The sequence below is a fragment of the Typopeltis vanoorti genome, chromosome 19 (genome assembly GCF_054136105.1).
Source record: "Typopeltis vanoorti isolate ZY-2024b chromosome 19, IOZ_Tvanoo_1.0, whole genome shotgun sequence".
Taxonomy (NCBI): Eukaryota; Metazoa; Arthropoda; class Arachnida; order Uropygi; family Thelyphonidae; genus Typopeltis; species Typopeltis vanoorti.
This window is the reverse complement of record NC_143567.1, coordinates 111,493,720-111,513,422: the sequence shown is the minus strand read 5'-3', so window position 1 is coordinate 111,513,422 and position 19,703 is coordinate 111,493,720. Positions and strand designations below refer to the sequence as shown.

Below are 19,703 nucleotides of genomic sequence, written 5' to 3'. Positions count from 1 at the left end.
GTATTCTGTAAGCGTAAAAGCTGACTTATTTGCCAGGAACTTTTGATATGCTTTCTTCTTTTCCTTCACTGCCTCTTTAACTTCCTGTGTCCACCAGGGAGTTCTGATTTTTTTATCCTTGCACACAACCTCACCACATGCCTCTCTGGCTGAATCAATCAATCTTTTCTTCAGAGTTTGCCACTGAATCTCCAAGGTTTGATTCCTGTTCTCAAACTCTTTCATTTTCTTTTCAATAATCTTTCTGTATTTTAGTCTACAGTTCACATCTGAGAGCTGCTCAACTTTAATTCGCGTTAAAACTTTCTTACATGTTATTCTTTTCAATATGAAATTCAATTTTATCCTGCTCAAGACTAAATAGTGATCACTTCCAATTTCAAATCCTCTGTACACTCTGGTGTCCTGCACCAGGGAGAAAACATCACTATCAACAATAACATAGTCAATGAGACTTTTCTTATTCCTAGCCTCTTCTCTCCAAGTGAATTTGTACACATTTTTATGTTGGAACATGGTGTTAGTAATATCCAGTCCATGTGCTGAGCAGAAATCCAACAGCTATTTGCCATTATTATTAGCTTTGCTCTTTTCTCCAAATTTTCCCAAAATATTTTTGTATGTCTCACAATCCTTTCCTACTCTGCTATTTAGAGTCCCAACAAGGACCAACTTTTCCTTTTTCATTGTGTCAGTTGCTTTTTCTAAAGCCTCAAAAAATTCCTCCACTTCTACCTTAGTAGAACCTTCTGTGGGACCATAGGCACAAATAAGTCTTATTGTCCAGTTCCCCATTCTCATATTTGCCCACATTACTCTACTTGAGACTGACTGCCATTCAAGAAGATTAGCCTTATATTTTGTGTTGAATACTATGGCTACTCCTTCTTTTCCTTGATTGTCATTGCCTGAATATAACATTTTATATTTATTGCTCAGAAAGATCTCACCAGTTTGGGTCTTTTTTGTTTCAGTCACCCCTATTATGTCGATCTGGTACTTATCTAATTCCTCAGCTAGCTCCATTTCTTTGCCATTCAGGCTTCTTACGTTGATAGTACCGATCTTTAACTCTGGTGATGTTGAGTTGGGGTTTGTTTTCAGATTTGTTCCAGTAGCTGACTTTTCGCTGTTTGCCCTGGTTCCCTGGCAAAAACAACAGGGGGCCTTGTTTAACTGGGCGACGCCCCAGCCGGCATGAAATTTTGTCATGTTGTACCATCATTTTTTATTTTGGTTTAACCAATAAGAATACAATTTGGTCGGCTAAATCGCAAATTGCCAGCCCATCCTCGTTCGTTCAGTATCAAAGTAGATACCCAACAGGGTGCACCACGAGAAGGTGAGGATTGGACATTAGGTCAGAAGCTCTGGTCGGTTCTCCACATTCCTTTAAAGACTATGTGGAGGTCTCCTCTCAGTTATACAGCTTTGACCCTTAAGCACCCCATTTTGTTTTATTTTATCTAGATATTAGTTTAATTCTTTGTTCATATAGCCATTGTACATTTGTGTCATTCAATAGTCTACTTTTATAAACAAATGTTTCAATTTTTCTTTCTGTTCTTGTTACTTAATTTTATTTTAACAAGGAAGTGGTCACTGCTTATTTCATATCCTCTGTGAACTCTAACATCTAGTGAAAATTTTGATATCTTTTCATTTAATATGAAGTAATCTAATATTGATTTCCATCCTCTTGCTGCCCAAGTATATTTATGTATGTCTTTATGTTTATAGAAGGAATTCATTATTTTTAGGTTATTATAAACTACACAGTCAATCAATTTTTTACCATTTCTGTTTAGAGTGTGTTCTCCATGTATTCCTATATTATTATTAATTTTCGTGTTTCCAATTCTTGCATTTAAGTCTCCTGCTAAAATTACATAATCATTTTTATTTATTTTATTATATATGTTTTGTAGCTGATTATAAAAATGAATATTATCCTGTTCTCTTCCTTCTTCTGGGGCATAAAAATCTCTATGTCAGGAGACTAGCCTGACGATGGAATAGTTCAGTGGTAGGGCTGCTACCGTAAGGATTCTGAACTAGCCTTTTTCTAAAGGTTTATAGAGAGGGCATAGTTTTAAGGCCAGAAATGAAAAGACCCCATGGCCCTCGAGTACTCTAATAGCATAAGGATCATAAAATAAGAAGAGCTGGCTGATAAGGCCTTATAGAAAAGATTAAAGTAAGTGGATCTTCCTCAAAATAGAAGAAGGAGAGGACAGATCCAGCTAGGGGTCCATGGGAGTGCCGATTCCCTTACAATCAAGATGATTGCCCCTTATGGCCTCGTTGGTCAATGAGTAGGAAATATAGCAGTTCATATTTGGAATTCGGGTTTACTTGGTGTGGAGATGAAAGTGAACAGAAACAACAATGTGTTTTGTGTTAAGAAGTGTTGTCGAACGAGTGCATGAAACCTGTGAAACTCTGACAACATTTAGAAACTAAACATTGTGATGTGAAAAATAAGTCAAATTAATTTTTTTAGCGACGCTTAGGGAATTAAATCATGGGAAAGATATAGTTTCGGCCATAGGTTCCATTAATAGCAAGGCACTGAAAGCATCCTATCTCTTAAGTTTGCCCATAGCAAAAACAGGGAAACCTCATTCTATCAGGGAAAATTTGCTACTTCCAGCTATAAAAGGTTTGGTAAAACTATGTTTGGCAACACGTTACAAAAAGATGTTGATATGATTCCTCTTTAAAATGACACTGTCAGTCGCAGAATTAATGATATGGCAGGTGACATAGAATCTCAGTTAATCGAAAGAGTTAAGAAGAGCTCTTATTATGTGTTACAAATAGACGAGACTACTGATGTTACAAATGATGTGCAGTTAATATGCTACGTAAGATATGCACATTCTAACAACATTCACGATATTTTGTTTTGTAGAACTTTGCCATCCCGAACAATTGGAGAAGAAATATTTCACACTCTCAATAATTACATATTACACCAAGGGATCCAGTGGGAAAAAAGTACAGACTTCTGTTTGGATGGAGATCACGCCCTTACAGGCAGGTATAGTGAGGTTGTTTCTATGGTCAAAGAAGTAGCTCCGGATATGAATAGGGTACATTGTTTCATACATAGGGAAGCGTTAGCCTCCAAAGGAATGCCACTAGAATTTAAAACTATGCAATACAACTGTAAAGCTAGTTAATTTTATTAAAGCTTGGCCGTTAAATAACAGGTTATTTTCAGTAGTCTGCGATGAAATGGGCAGCGAATATATACAACTTTTGCTTCATTCTGAAATTCGCTGACTTTTCAGGGGCAAAGTACTAACAAGGTTATTTCAATTTAAGGCACGAATTTTATTATTTGTAAATGAACATAATTCTGATTTTTCATCACTCCTTGTTGACGAAGCATGGTAATCAACACTATCATACTTTCAGACATTTTTTTGAAATTAAATTAACTAAATCTCTCCATTCAGGGAAATTCTTTAACTGTTCTTGATGCCTACGACAATATAAAGGCATTCGAGAAAAAACTGGTTTTATGGATTAATTATGTAAAAGAGAGACAGTATGTACCTTTTTCAACATTGGAATCCTTTTTAGCGGAAAATTATATTTTTGTTGATTCTGAGTTTCTGGAAAAAGTTTGTGACCACCTCAAAAATCTGAAACGGAATTTTGAAACATATTTTCCAAATAACTTTTATAAGAAATTTCTGTGGATTTGCATTCCATTTCAGGCTTGCAGTCACGAGAACGACCTTTTGTTATCGAAAAAAAGAACAGTTAATTGAGCTTTCGAGTGACAGTGAACTGAAAATGCAATTCCGCGATCTTGGTTTGGCTCGATTTTCGATCTCGCCTTCACTGAGAAGTGAATTTCCCGAATATCTGAAGAAGCATTGAAAATCGTCATGCAGTTCTCTACAACCTATCTTTGTGAGAAAGGATTTTCATCGCTCCTTCAAATACAAATACCAAAAAAATAAAAAAATACAGAAATCGTCTTAGTGTGTATGTGCCAATCTTCGACTGAAGTTGACCAATATTGAGCCAAATATCCAGCAACTCTGCAAGGGCCGAGAAGCTCAACCATTAAAAGTAAGTTCATTTAATAAAAATTAAAACTTTGGTCAATGATGATACATTTTTAATCATTTACTTCCAAAATTGTTTCCAAAAATTTTAAAAAAGTTTTTAAAAATTACAAAATGTCAAAACGACGTATAGGGAAATAAATTAAAAATTGAAGTAAAATTTTAATTCCAACATCCTAAAATGTTATTTTTCTTGCTTTTCTGTTCGCAAAATCGTTGATGACATTGTCTAAGTCTATTTCATCACTCAGTTGCTGTTTTATAGACAGTATGGCAAGATTTCTTAAACACCAAAAAAGTGCCACTCGGGGAAGATGCCCCCCCCCCATATCAACTTGTTATTTTAATATATATGGTAAGCAAATCCCTGAAAGAAGAGTGCCCCTAACAAACTGTGCTGTCCCATACAGATATTACCATCGTCTGCCTAATGATTATTATTACATGACACCTCCAGAGAGTCCAAGGACTCATCGAGGGAGGGCACCTACTCTACAACTCTGTCCCCACCAACTACAGTGAACCTCATCACCTACATAAACACCATCTACTGCCTACCACCACCACCACCACCACCAGTATTTTCACAGACAATCACAAACATCCATGGCAGGATTCGAACCCACAGCCTTTTGGCTCAAGAGCGGATATGCTAACCACTCGGCCATCCAGGCCAGTCAAATGATGTAGATGATGTTAAAATGATTGTTAAAACACAAAAAATCCCATCCAGTTCCCACTGTTTTAATGACATCCAGAGTACTTGGTATTTGAAACATATTCTCCTCATGCACTGAATGTCGATTCTTTAATTTCATTACTAAATTTAAAAAATTAAAGAATCATTAATGGATTTCATTAGTGGATGACTAATGAAATTCTTTAATTTCATTAGTCATCCACTTTACACCAGAACGAACTTTACCAGGATGAAATACCCCCAATAAAGTTATCATTCAACAACGTCACTGTATCACTGTAGTGGCCACTCAATCCTTGCATATTCAAACAAAAAGTTATTCTTCTAAACATTTCTCATCCTACTGGCCACCCAATAAAAGAATTCTTAGGATTCTAGTTGGATCACGGAGCTAATCTCTTCTCAAATTCCAGTTTTGTCTTCCTTCCTATGCTAGTCACTTTCATAGTTTAAATCTTACATTTCTGCTCTCTTTATACTTTTTTTTTTCATGACTCTTTTGAATTTACAGCTCCAGCACCTCTTTAATTTCATTAGTCAGCCACTTTACACCAAAACTTATCTTTTTCACTTCAGGTACACAACTTGCCATTGCTGCTAATAAATATTTCTTCGCTAGTTCCCAAGCACTGGTGATATCCCCCCCCACCCCCTCTAATTCTTCCACCCGTGATTAGTAAAGCGTATTCAATAACATGATGGCAAAAGGAAAAGACTAGAGGAAGGCAAAGATCTAAAAATGAACTGATTCAGTCAGAAATGTCCTAGAAATATAAAACAAAAATGAAATGCTGACAAGTGATAGACTAATTGGGAGAAAGTTCTTCATGAGAGTAGTAATAATGCAAACTTAATCACGTAGAACCATCACAGTATTCTGTATAACCCTTGAACCTAGATATCAGAAAATTGATGATGATGACTGCATAGAAGGGGTAACATGAGACCTCTCCTCCTATGTGGAATTCAACTTTTCAAATCAAGCCTTCTAAATTATGCAGAGCAGCCAATGTAAAAGTTTCATAAACTCCATGTTACAGCATTTCTGGTCAAATATCATCTACTCCAGCTGCCTTTCCACATTTCAGGATTTTGATGGCTTTTCTATCAAATGTTGATGTATGGATAGTGGCCCTTACCTTACCTTGGTACACCTTTTCTGAGAGTTGCCAAAGTGTTGTACTACCTTACCTCAGTCCTGAAGATATTTTCAGGCGCAAAGTTTGTTTGCTTACACTTGGATAAAGGATTAAACTAAATTTATTATATTCTATCAAATGTACTCCCGACTGCATTTCTCTTGAATATTTATACCACTGTTCTGTCACTTCTTGTTTCATTTAATAACCCTGGGAAGTTATTACTTAAAGACATCTAGGATATCTCTATCTCAGATCACCTTTATCATCTTCCATTTCTAAACTTTTTTCAATAGCCTCCAGAACATTTCGCCACCTTCCAATATTTATCTCCTATATTCTTATCATCAAAGCTTTCCCAAGACTTTTGCTTATACATTTTTTACTCTGCTTTCTTACATTTTTCTCTGAATTTTCTAAGAGGGCATGGTAACTTACATAGGAACTTTTGGTATGCTCTGTTCTTTTCCATGACTGCCTCTTTAACTTTCTGAGTCTACTACTACTACGGAGTTTGGATTTTTCTATATGTAGAATTTCCCCATAATGCCGATCTGCTGAATGAATCAGTTTCTTTCTTACAAGTCTGCCAGAGTTTCCAAGGTTTGATTATTATTTATAAACTCCTCCATTTTTATCTGATAATATTTGTATACTCGAGTATATAGTTTACCTGTGAAAGTTGCTCAGAGTTCAGATATGAGCAAGTTTTTCAAAAAAAAACTTGCTCACATCAAGTCAGGTTTGAACCTAAGACTATATAGTGAAAGGCCAATGTATTTAACACTCCTGTGAAATCAATGACTTTCATGTTTCATTATGTTATTTTCTTTGAATAATTAGTTTTGAATAGTAAAATTACTTCTGATTTTCGTGTATTTATAAAATTTGATATATTTCCTGATATTTTATTGGAATACTGTGATATTAAAGTAGTACTAATATGGCAAAAAAAAAAAATATCTCATGAACAATAGAGGAGCAACAAATAGGAATATTAGTGAAACTTAACAAAATTGTTCTAAAAATCAAGACGTAAGAGAATGAATTCATCCTAACATATTTATAACAGAGTCTTACAGTGGCTGCACTGCATAGTTTAGAAAACCTGGAAGAGGGACGAATTCCCGATGATTGGAGTAGAACTCTCATAGTACCCATATATATTAAAAAGGGAAATAAAACTGAATGTGAGAATTACAGAGGTATTTCCCTACTGAGTGTTCCTGGCAAGATCTATGCAAGTATACTTGAGAAATAGTTGAAAAGAATTGTGGAAGAAAAGCTTGGTGAAGAACAAGCTGGATTCAGGCCAAATAGAGGCTGTCAGGAACAGATCATCACTTTACGACAAATAGTCGAGATAGCATGAGAATATAACAAAGATCTGTATTTAGGTTTTGTCGATTTGGAGAAAGCATATGATTAGGTGCCAAGAGAGAAGCTATTCAATACGCTGCAGTTATATGGTGTCAGTGGGGCATTATATCAAGCAATACTTAGTCTTTATTTGAGTTGTAAGTCAGCAGTTAGAATTGAAGGAAGTACAGGAAGATGGTTTAATGTTAAATCTGGTGTGAGACAAGGATGTACATTATCCCCTCTGTTATTCATTATCTCTATGGATCACATTATGAAGGAAAGTAGTATTAAACAGGATATCAAAATTGGAGATGTTAATGTCAGCTCTTTGCTTTATGCGGATGATGTTATACGTCTAAATAAATCCGCTACAAGTCTACAAGATTCTCTGACTAAATTGAATAGCTGTTGTAATAAATATGGTATGAAGGTCAGCATTAAAAAGACAAAGACAATGAAAATTGGCAGAATCATTGAAAATGTCAACTGTGTTGAGAATGGAGAACCTGTGGAACAAGTAAAACATTTCAGCTACTTAGGCATGATTTTTAGTGAAGATGGTAAATTAAATATGGAAATAGACAATAGCATCAACAAAGCTGGTATGGTAGGAAGTCAATTGAATAAATTCATATGGAATAAAAGAGAAATTAGTGAGAACACTAAATTAGCTGTATAAAGGACAGTGTTCAAACCAGTTTTGACTTATGGATCTGAGAGCTGGGTCAGAAGTAAAACACTTGACCAAAGACTAGAGACCGCAGATATGAGAGTCCTGAGAAAGATTATAGGTGTGAACAGATGGCATCAATGGCAATATCATATTAAAAACGAGGATTTTAGGAAAGAACGTGACATTGTCTGCATCCAGGAATGCGTTAGCAGAGCTAATCTCAGGTGGTATGGTCACCTAAACAGAATGGGCTAGGAAAGATTAGCAAAACAAGTGTTCTCTGCCAGGTTGGCAGCAAAACGACCCAGAGGAAGACCAAGATATAGGTGGATTGATACAGTACAAAGTGCTTTAGACGATAGAAATATAAGATATCATAATGTTGGAGTCGACAAGTAACAGACCGATTTGGAGGAAAATTGTAGATAGGAAGTTAGTAATGATATAATTTTTTCATGTAGTATTATCATATCCTGTACACCCCTTGTGGGTACATGGCAGGAATTTGATGATGATGATGAATAATCATTCTGATTTTTTTTTTCTGCAATCAAACAAAAATGATTTAGGATTGTATTTCAAAAAAGGATAAGTATTATTATTATATAAAGAAATAGTATTTGATAAATTTGTTAATATTATTTGATACAACGTACATAGTGTGTAATGCTGTATGTAAACAGTATGAATGTCCACAATAAATTTTTGAATCGCACAACTGTTACATGAAAATGCCGTATTTTTCTGTGTATAAGACACTCCCCATGTATAAGACGAACCCTAAATTAAGAAATCAATATTTTAAACATTTCCACTCTAATCATATACTCAGTGGAGTGGTCCACACTGTCTCTCTGAAGCTTTATTTTCATGTTCTTTTGCATAATTGATGACTTTTAAGTTGAATTTTGAAGAATATGACAATCGTTTATTTTTGGACATTTTTATGGGCTAGTGCTCAAAATATTGTTAATGCATTAACTTATCCCAAATGAGTTGCAGACATATGAATGCTTTCAGAGTTCTAATTGGTTTATTCAGAATCAGCCATTAACTCTGTTGACTGACATCATTAATGGTAGATGGGCTAGTGATTGGTAAAAGCCTTTTCGGAGAAAGGGTACCAGCAGTTTTGCCATGACAACCACAGATCTCTCAACCGGTTACCCCCTGTGTATAAGACGACCCCCAAATTTTGGTCTAAAAATTTTAGAAAAAAGTATCATCTTATACATGGAAAAATATGGTATGTTTCATTTGGGATTCAATGATGATTCCTAGAGATGCATTTGTGATATTCAAAATCAGCACCATTGAAGATGTTTTGCTTTGAAATGTTAGGATGCATACTGTAATTTTAGTTTCAGAAATGTCCAATGTCCTTGAAAACCTAACAATCGTGAAATTATCAAAGGTCATTGAGCCTCAAGATATTTACACAAGCACGATTGAAACTACTTGACAAACAACGAATATTACCTGTGATGCATTCATGAGATTCACAGTCAGTAGTATTTCACAGGTTTTGATTTAGAAGTGGGTCTCTTGTTCCTTTCTGAGATCTCAATAATCTTGCAGAATTCGAGCAATTGTGGATTTATGAAAAGTCAATGCATCTCAAGAGTGATCCATGAGAATGTATGTTTCATACTTAAAATCCAATGGGGGGGGCCAAACTCCCCCTAAAATAAACTAGAATCCTATAACTATCAGATGAAAAGAGCTGATAGCAGCCTGCAAACATCTTCAACTGTAAATATATTGTTAATTAGCATAATAATGCTAAAAATATAATTTTTTTAAAAAAAGTAGTAGTAGTATAAAGCAATGTACCTGAAGTTGTACAGCATAGGGATCTTTCCATAAAGGAGTCACCACTTCAGCAAGCCTATGAAAATAGAAAAATAATTGACCTAGTAATGCAAATTTAACAATTGTTTTCAATTTTCTTTTAGGTAATGCTTAATAGGTATACTTTTTACAACAATGCAAAGAGCATTATAAAATTTGTTCTGCCTATTTATCTAAACAATCACTTGCTGACAAAATACACCAATGAAAATCTTGTATTGTACAAATCAAAGTTGTCTACAGTTGTTTGTATCTAAATAAGAATCAATATCAACATGCAGAAGTATTTTTTCCTAATGTTTACAGAATTCAGAGTAAATGCATGCAAAGCCTATTTCATTATCTGCTCTCTAGCATTCTCAAGTAGTCCAGATATACATACTTTGATCATATTTGAGATCTTTACTAAAATTATAGATTTATCTCACTTTTGATTTACATTGGTCCATATCTAGCATGAAAACATAAATGAAAATAACCAAGTGATAAAAAACTACATACAGGCATAAAAGGTCCAAAATCTGAGATTGTTAGGAACTGGAATTTCCAGTTTCTGGATAACAGTACAATAACTCATCTAATAACTTATAATTCATCATGAAGAAAGAAGGGAAACATGATTTAAGGGATAAAAAAAGATATTCAAATATGCTCAAAATACAGAGCAAGCCAAAAATTCTTTTTTAATATTTTTAATATAACATTATGGACAAAGAAAAAGTGTGGCCTATGTTGTTAGACCAGTGGTCACCAAAGTGGTCAATATAACATTGTTAGGGGTCGATAGAAAAATATACGACATCATTGTACGGGTAATATTTAATTCGGTTAACTTGGATTACCTCCATCCTGAATGATAATGCAATTAAGAGTAAATCGTGGAAACAGTGACATGAAAATAGTTACGGAGGCCAATGAAGTAGGCCAAAATGAGGTATTTACCAATAAACGGATGTCTGCGGTTCCCGCCCGTCCAGTACGGCGGGAGCGAGATTGCAACACATGTACAGTTGCTTATTTACTTATACTTACACATATTCGATCCCAGTCTCATTTTTGCACATAGAAATACAAGTGAGCGTTAAAGTTCTAAAATTCATCAACATACATATTATAATTCAATCGTTATTCATTCATGAACTAAACTTCTCTATGTTGAAGAGATGAGCAAGGCTGGTAGTAATACCAGTGATATTAATACCAGTAGTTTATTAATATTACTAGTAATACCAGTGATATTACTAGTCATAGTAATAGTAGTAGTAATAGTAATATAATAATATATAGTATATTATACATACAATAAACACTGTAACTATAAAATAAACAATCTAAAAACTCACTTAAGTGTCTTTTTTGCTTGTCCTATTATAATTACATAATAGTAAAATAGAGGGGGTCGATAAAACATCAAGAAACTCTTGAAGGGGTCGATGGTCAAAAAAGTTTGGCGACCACTGTGTTAGACTAACACACACACACATGAAGTTTTTCCTAAATGTTTCTAATTCCTCTAGTGCAGAGAATAACAAATTTTGTGTGTCTATGCAGGAATGAGTGTAACCACAAGAGAGAAACCATACACAAGTCTCCCGATTTACTCTGATCCTACCCCAACCTCTATTCCTTCTCTCTCATTTCCATTGTTCATGCTATTCACCTCACCATTCACAAAATCTCCTGCTTTAATTTCTTGATCTTCCACATCATCTCTTGCTTCCTCATGTTTTCCATTTACCACAATCAATCTCCCTTCCAGCAACACTCTCCAGCTGACAACACTTCAATGCAGTCCATCTCCATTATACAGTTCCATCCATCTCACAATTTCACAAATTGCACTTCCTTGTCCTCACACAGCTCTGCTAACATACAACACATAATGGAGGGAATTTAAGCAGAAAGGCTACCGGCAGGCACATGAATGGTATAAAGTGCAGGCCAGAAGGGTAATGAGTGTGGTAAGAAAAGCAAAAAAGGATTATGAAAGAACATTGGCCATGCAGGCTAAAGAGAATTCCAAACAGTTTTTTTGATATGTTGCAAGTAAAAGAATAAATGAATATGGCAGAATGATTTTAAACAATGCCAATGGTAGGGAGATAACAGAATCAGTTGATATAGTTGAATTATTACTGAGTGAGCATTTTGCAAGAATATATCATCCAGGCGGTGACATTGCAGAAATGAATGAACCAATAGATTATATGGGAATTGTGGTGAATGAAGTGGAGGTGAGTAGTCAATTGCAAAATCTCAATGTCAATACATCTGTGGGATTGGATGGTATACCAGCTCGTGACGTACGTGAAGCGGCTAAAGAATTGTCAGTACCCTTGGCCATTTTGTTTAATTTGAGTCTCGGGTCTGGGTTAGTCCCGAGGGGGTGGAAAGAGGGGAAAATAGTTCCACTGCATAAAGGAGGTTCCAAGACTGCTGTTGTAAATTTCCAACTGATTAGCATATCAGGAATCGTTATCAAGGTCTTGGAGAAATTAGTCAAGAGAAAAATACAGGATTGGATAGATGAAATGGGATACTGTATGGGGGACAACATGGTTTTGTGAAGGGTAGATCATGCCTCAGTAACTTGCTCACGTTTTATAAAACAGTGACGGCTGAACTGGATAAGGGTAATGGGTTTACAGCGATTCTACTGGACCTTGCCAAGGCCTTTGACAGGATACCACATGGAACTCTAATCAGTAAACTGGAGCAGATGGGGATGGATATAGTGTTGGTGAGATGGATAGGAGAGTGGTTGATAGAGAGATACCAGAAAGTGGTTTATTCAGGAGTAGAGTCCAAAAGACGGCTTGTGACTAGTGGCATGCCGCAGGGTTCTATTATTGGATCACTACTTTTCAATTTGTTCATTAACGATATAGGAAAGGATCTGAGGGGAAGTGTTCACTTGTTTGCTGATGATGCAAAGTTGGGTAGAGCAATTGTGAGTGCACAGGATGTCAAAATTTTGCAAGATGATTTGGATAGTTTGGAGGACTGGGCTAAGGAAAATGGATGTCAATTTAATGTGGCAAAGTGTAAGGTTATGCATTTTCGGGTGAAAGATTAGCAGCAGTATATCACATTGGCGGAACCGTACTCCAGGAGATTGATGAGGCCAGGGATTTGGGAGTGTTGGTGGATAGGTGAAGTTTAAGGGGCACATCGCAAAAGTGGCTAAATCAGCCCATCAAATCACTTGGCTTCTGAAAAATACTTTAACAAGCAGAGACAAACAAGTTATTGTTCCTCTGTATTGAGCCTTGATAAGACCTCATCTAGACTACTGTGCCCAGATATGGGCACCAGGGTTTCTTCTTGATGGGGAGGAGGTGGAGTGGATTCAGAGACGAGTGACCAAGATCATAGCAGGTATTTTTGAGAATAGGACTGGTGGTGGGAGGACTAGGGGCCATACATGGAAGCTGAGCAAGAATGTGGTTAGCAGTGGTGTCAGAGCTAGGTTTTTTACTTGGAGAATGGTGAATGAGTGGAATAAGTTGCCAGTGTCAGTTGTGGGTGCTATGACCGTGAATGAGTTCAAGGTGAGGTATGATAGATACTGTGAGAATGTCGAATAGTTGTTCTTGACATGATGTTAGGGCCTCCCTCGATGAGTCTGTCGACTCCTTGTAGTTGCCCGAAATAATAACAACAATAATAATCTTCACTCACCATATCAATTTGTCAATATCACACCTGGGCAGCACAAACTAACAACACTGTTATAATCCTTGTTACCAATCAAATCATTCATTCCTACCACTATCCCTATAAACTCTTTCGCTCTTTACTCCTAATATCCAGTTTCTCAATTGCTCTGCTCATTCTACTCAATTGCTCTGGTTGTGAATCACAACCTCCAAGAAACCTTGTTCATTACTTCTTTCACATGCCCATTTTTGATTTCATCAATTCTCATTCTTCCATGCATACCTATAATATTTCTTATTTCTCTCTTCATGCACTTCATCTCTTGCCTCATTTTCAACAACTCTGCTTTCATGTCGTGAATCACTTTCATGATTGCTATCTTATTATCAATCAGCCTATCTTTCTTGCCATCAGTCTCACAAATTACTGTTACCTCCATTTTAGACAAATTATGGACTCTACAACCGCGTTATAAATAATAATTTTTAATTTCCCCGACGTTTCCATTAAAAAAAATATATTATTTATAACATGGTTGTAGAGTCCATAATTTGTCTAAAATGAATGCTGATCACCATGTAACACTAAAGAAAAGGTTACCATTAACTTCAACTACTTCTTTTATGCTAAACATACACACGACAACAACACTTGAATTATTTAATAAGTAAATATTTCGTCCTAAGTAACTTAGGACATCATCAGTACAGTAATTACAAACAATACTACGAATAACATACAGTTAGGGCACATGCTTACAACGGAATCCCAATATGCATCAAGTAGCATGTTATCGAATTAAATTAAAATATATCTGATAAAAACTAAACTAGATTAAATTAAAATAAAATAACATACATAAATTTATTTTACACAATTAACCTTCTCATGCACATGTCCACTGTGGTGGACTGCTACTATTGGTTTACTTCACAGCTCTATGAGACATGTTTTTTTAACCTCTGATGCATGCAGTGCACTCCTAAAATGCATGTAGTCCACTACAGTGGAGAGGATTAAAAATTGGATTGAATGAATGTAAAAAATTGAAATAAAATTTAGTGTTTTCTTACATCCTAAAAATACTTAAATTGTTTTTTTAATCACCATTTCAGAAATTCGTGCATGAGAGGGTTAAGCATGACAGCTTCCCAGACTTTAGGGATGGTAAGAACATCATTACGGTTTAAATGGGATCTGTGATGTAGGGCATCACAGCACTGTCTTTATATAAACGCTCATGTTTATGTAAGGATCTATGTAGAAGTTTGGTGTTCTTCCACTGGATCCTATGGTTTGGGTTTTCAACTCTGTGTTGTATGAGGCCAGATTTGTGCAGTTTGATAAGATAGATATGGTCTTGATGTTCACAGATGTGTTTACTAATAGATCTTCCTGTCTGTCTGTAGTAAGACATCTTACAGGAACATGGAACTTTGTAAATACCAGGTAGCATCAAAGTGATGAAATATTTACTTATTAAATAATTTAAGTACTGTGGTCATGTGTATGTTAGTTATGAATACTCCACAGGTTTCACTATATAATAGATTTTTTCATACTGTCATTCATAATTTGCCCACTATCACTTCTTCCTTCAACTCAAATTCAAAAAGTGTGAAATCAACACTCTTGATTTCACACCTTTTATCATTAACATTCATCATTTCATTTCACTGCTTCCAATACATCACACATTTTTGGTGCCTGCACATGAAACAATCCTGACACAACCTCTCTCTCTCAAATCTTGCTTCCATACAAATAAGCCATTCACCTTTGGTAATGAGCACAAATGTGAATGTACACACACACACCATTGTATGAATTCTCCTGTGCTAAACCATTCTAACATGGAAGTCTTGGCTGCCATGTTTATAGAATATATACGAAAAACAAATATTGCGAACCAAAGACATTCAACTGCACATTCATAAACAAGAAAAATGGTACTGAAAATTATCGGTGATATTGATGTCACGAAATATTTACTAAAACAAAATCAGTTATCTAATAAGCCAATGTGTACCCTACAACTCTGTACCAGATGCCACCTATCATTATACTAATCATAATTAAATAATACTGTCTGTTATAATAATAAGGTCAATACTTCTAATAATCATAATAAGGTTTTGAATGGAGATACAGGAAAGGCTGTTGCATAAGGTGCAGAATATGGGAATAGATTTTAAATTATTACCTTAGATAAGAGGATGGCTTACTAACAGATAAGTGGTATACTGGGCATGTGACTCTGAGATTTAAGGTAATCAGTGCATACCCCACTGATCAATCATTATAAAAAATACATAAATTTATTTACAGTCCACTGTTATTCAATCTTGACATTAATGACAGTGGGAAATATTTGACAGGAGACATACAGCTGTTTGCTGATAATGATGCAAAGACAGGCAGTACTTGAAATTAGTCAGTAATTTCAAGTACTGCATGTTAATCAGAAATGTGATTAACATGCAGTACTTGAAAGATGATTTGCTGGCCTGGTTGGCTAAATGGTTAGCATATCAGCTCTCCATGTGGGTTCAAATCCTGCTGTGGGCAAGGATTTTGTGATTGTCTGTGAAAATACTAGTGGTGGTGGGGAGTAGATGATGCTGTTTGCTGTAGTTGGTAGATTGCATGGTGGAGAAGGAGAGTTGTAGAGTAGGTGCCCTCCCTCGATGAGTGTTTAGACTCCTTGGAGGTATCATGTAATAATTGTTGTAATGATGATAATAATAGGTTGGAATTGCAGGCATGTGAAAATGTCAAATGCAGAGTAATCATGCACTTTGGTGTGATAAGATATTTAATAGCATAATTGTACTTAGAGGGATTAGGCAAAAATATATTAATCAGGCTTAGCTTAGGGATCTTTTGGAATTTTACTAGATAGAACTGGTTTGGTTTTGGGTTGGATGGCACAAGTACAGCTAAAGTCATACTGAATTAATACATGCGATGGCAGTACATAAGGTAATAAATACAACCCATAAGTCATGAAGGTGTTTAAACATTTATTACTATCATTATCCAAGACCTCCATGTCAGTTACTTGTCTGTTACTTGTCAAGACACCATTATCAGATCTTATATTTCTGTCATCTAAGGCACTTTGTACCGTATCAATCTACCTATATCTTGGTCTTCCTCTGGGATGTTTTCCTGCCAACCTGACAGAGAACACGTGTTTTGCTAATCTCTCCTCACCGATTCCGTTTAAATGACCATACCATCTGAGATTAGCACTGCTAACACATTCCTGGATGCTGACAATGTCAGGTTCTTTCCTAATATCCTAGTTTTTAATATGATATTGCCATTGATGCCATCTGTTCATGCCCCTAATCTTTCTCAGGACTCTCATATCTGCAGTCTCTAGTTTTTGGTCAAGTGTTTTACTTCTGACCCAGCTCTCAGATCCATAAGGTGGGTTCAAATCCTGCTGTGGGCATGGATTTTGTGATTGTCTGTGAAAATACTGGTGGGGGTGGGGAGTAGATGATGCTGTTTGCTGTAGTTGGTAGACTGCGTGGTCAAAAACTGGTTTGAACACAGTCTTGTATACAGCTACTTTAGTGTTCAGACTAATTTCTCTCTTATTCCATATGAATTTATTCAATTGACTTCCTACCATTCCAGCTTTAATGATTCTGTTGTCTATTTTCATATTTAATTTACCATCTTCACTAAAAATCGTGCCTAAGCAGGTGAAACGTTTTACTTGTTCCACAGGTTCTCCATTCACAACACAGTTGACATTTCCAACGATTCTGCCTATTTTCATTGTCTTTGTCTAGTTATTGCTGACCTTCATACCATATCTATTACAACAGTTGTTCAATTTAGTCAGGGACTCTTCTAGATTTGTAGCTGATTTATTTAGAAGTATAACATCGTCCGCATAAAGCAAAGAGCTGACATTAACATCTCCAATTTTGATAACATGTTTAATACCACTTTGCTTCATAATGTGATCCATATAGATCAGCGATTTTCAACCGGTGTGCCGCAAGAGGTCTTTAGGTGAAACGCAAGATTTATAAAAAAAAATTAATTGAAATAAATAATGTCGTAATTTGCACATTTATTTATTACTATCTGGTCTTCCCTCTTCTTGTGTGGGTAAATCAATTAAAATTATACCTATTTTTTGCCATATCATCAAAAAAATTAAACGAATATATTTTTAGTGTGCCGGAGAATTTTAATAATTAGTCTAGGTGTGTATTATGGAAAAGATTGAAAATCACAGATATAGATAATGAATAACAGAGGGGATAATGTACATCCTTGTCTCACACCAGATTTAACATTAAACCATCTTCCTGTACTTCCTTCAATTCTAACTGCAAACTTACAACTCAAATAAAGATTAAGCATTGCTTGATATAATGCCCCACTGACACCATATAACTGTAGCGTATTGAATAGCTTCTCTCTCAGCACTTTGTCATATGCTGAATGAGAATATCCAGATCTACAAAACTTAAATAGAGATCTTTGTTATATTCCCATGATTTCTCAACTATTTGTCGTAAAGCCTCTATTTCCCCTGACTCCAGCTTGTTCTTCACCAAGCTTTTCTTCCACAACTCTTCTCAACTGTTTCTCAAGTATACTTGCATAAATCTTGCCAGGAATACTCAGTAGGGAAATACCTCTGTAATTCGCACATTCAGTTTTATTTCCTTTTTATATATGGGTACTATGAGAGCTCTACTGCACCCATCGGGAATCCGTTCCTCTGTCCAGGCCTTTTGAACTATGAAGTGACTTTTATACCACCATACTTCAGCATTTCTGGTCGAATATCATCTACACCTGCTGCCTCTCCACATTTCAAGACTTTGATGGCTTTTCTACTTCAAGTATGGATATGTATTCCTGACTGTATGCTTGTTGAGTGTTTTTTACCACTGTGCTATCACTGCTTATTTCATTTAGCAATTTCAAGAAGTAATTACTCCATACTTCAAGGATATCTTTTTCTCCTGTTTTCATGTCACTTTTATCATCTCTAACTCCTTTTACAGCACTCTTTCTTCCATTTCTAAGCTTCTTCGACAACCTCCAGAATATTTTGCCACTTTCTTGATATTTATTTTCTATGTTCTTGCCAAAGTCCTCCCATGACTTTTGTTTAGCTAGTTTTACACAGTGTTTAGTTTGCTGACATTTGTCTCTGTATTCTCTAAAAGCACAAGCTGACTTATTTGCCAGGAACTTTTGATATGCTTTCTTCTTTTCACTGCCTCTTTAACTTCCTATGTCCACCAAGGAGTTCTGATTTTTCTATACTTGAAGACAACCTCACCACATGCCTCTCTGGCTGAATCAATCAAGGTTTTCTTCAGTGCTTGCCACTGAATCTCCAAGGCTTGGTTCCTGTTCTCAAACTCCTTCTTTTTTTTTTTTTTCCAATAATCTTTGTGTATTTTAGTCCACAGTTCACAACTGAGAGCTGCTCAACTTTTATTCGCTTTAAAACTTTTATATATTCTTCTTTTTAAATATGAAATTCAATTTTATCCTGATCAAGACTAATGGTGATCACTTCCAATTTCAAATCCTCTAAACACTCTGGTGTGCTGCAAAAGGAGAAAACATCACTAACAATAACATACTCAATGAGATTTTCTTATTTCTTGCCTCGTCTCTCCATGTGAATTTGTGCAGATTTTTATGTTGGAACATGGTGTTAGTAATAACCAGCCCATGTCCTGAGCAGAAATCCAACAGATATTTGCCATTATTATTAGCTTTGTTCTTTTCTCCAAATTTTCCCAAAATATTTTTGTATGTCTGACAATGATTTCCTACTCTGCTATTTAGATCCCCAACAAGGACCAACTTTTCCCTTTTCATTGTGTCAGTTGCTTTCTCTAAAGCCTCAAAAAATTCCTCCACTTCTACCTTAGTAGAATCTTCTGTGGGACCATAGGCACAAATGAATCTCATTGTCCAGTTCTACATTCTGATATTTGTCCACATCACTCTACTTGAGACTGCCTGCCATTCAAGAAGATTATCCTTGTATTTAGTGTTGGATACAATGGCTACTCCTTCTTTTCCTTGATTGTCATTGCCTGAATATAACATTTTGTATTTATTGCTCAGCAAGATCTTGCCAGTTTTTGTCTTTTCTGTTTCAGTCACCCCTATTATGTCGATCTGGTAATTATCTAATTCCTCAGTTAGCTCCATTTCTTTGCCATTCAGGCTTC

General features: G+C 35.6%; 1 protein-coding gene across 1 annotated transcript in view; it reads right to left on the bottom strand.

The window, feature by feature from the left end:
- The window catches only part of LOC150096445 (tRNA (uracil-5-)-methyltransferase homolog B-like), a 261,744-nt gene that overhangs the window by 221,693 nt on the left and 20,348 nt on the right, over positions 1-19,703 (bottom strand). Inside the window, exon 3 of the mRNA XM_090409068.1 lies at positions 9,793-9,847. Within this exon, the coding sequence (XP_090265194.1) occupies positions 9,793-9,847 (55 nt within the window). The remainder of the gene's footprint in view (positions 1-9,792; positions 9,848-19,703) is intronic.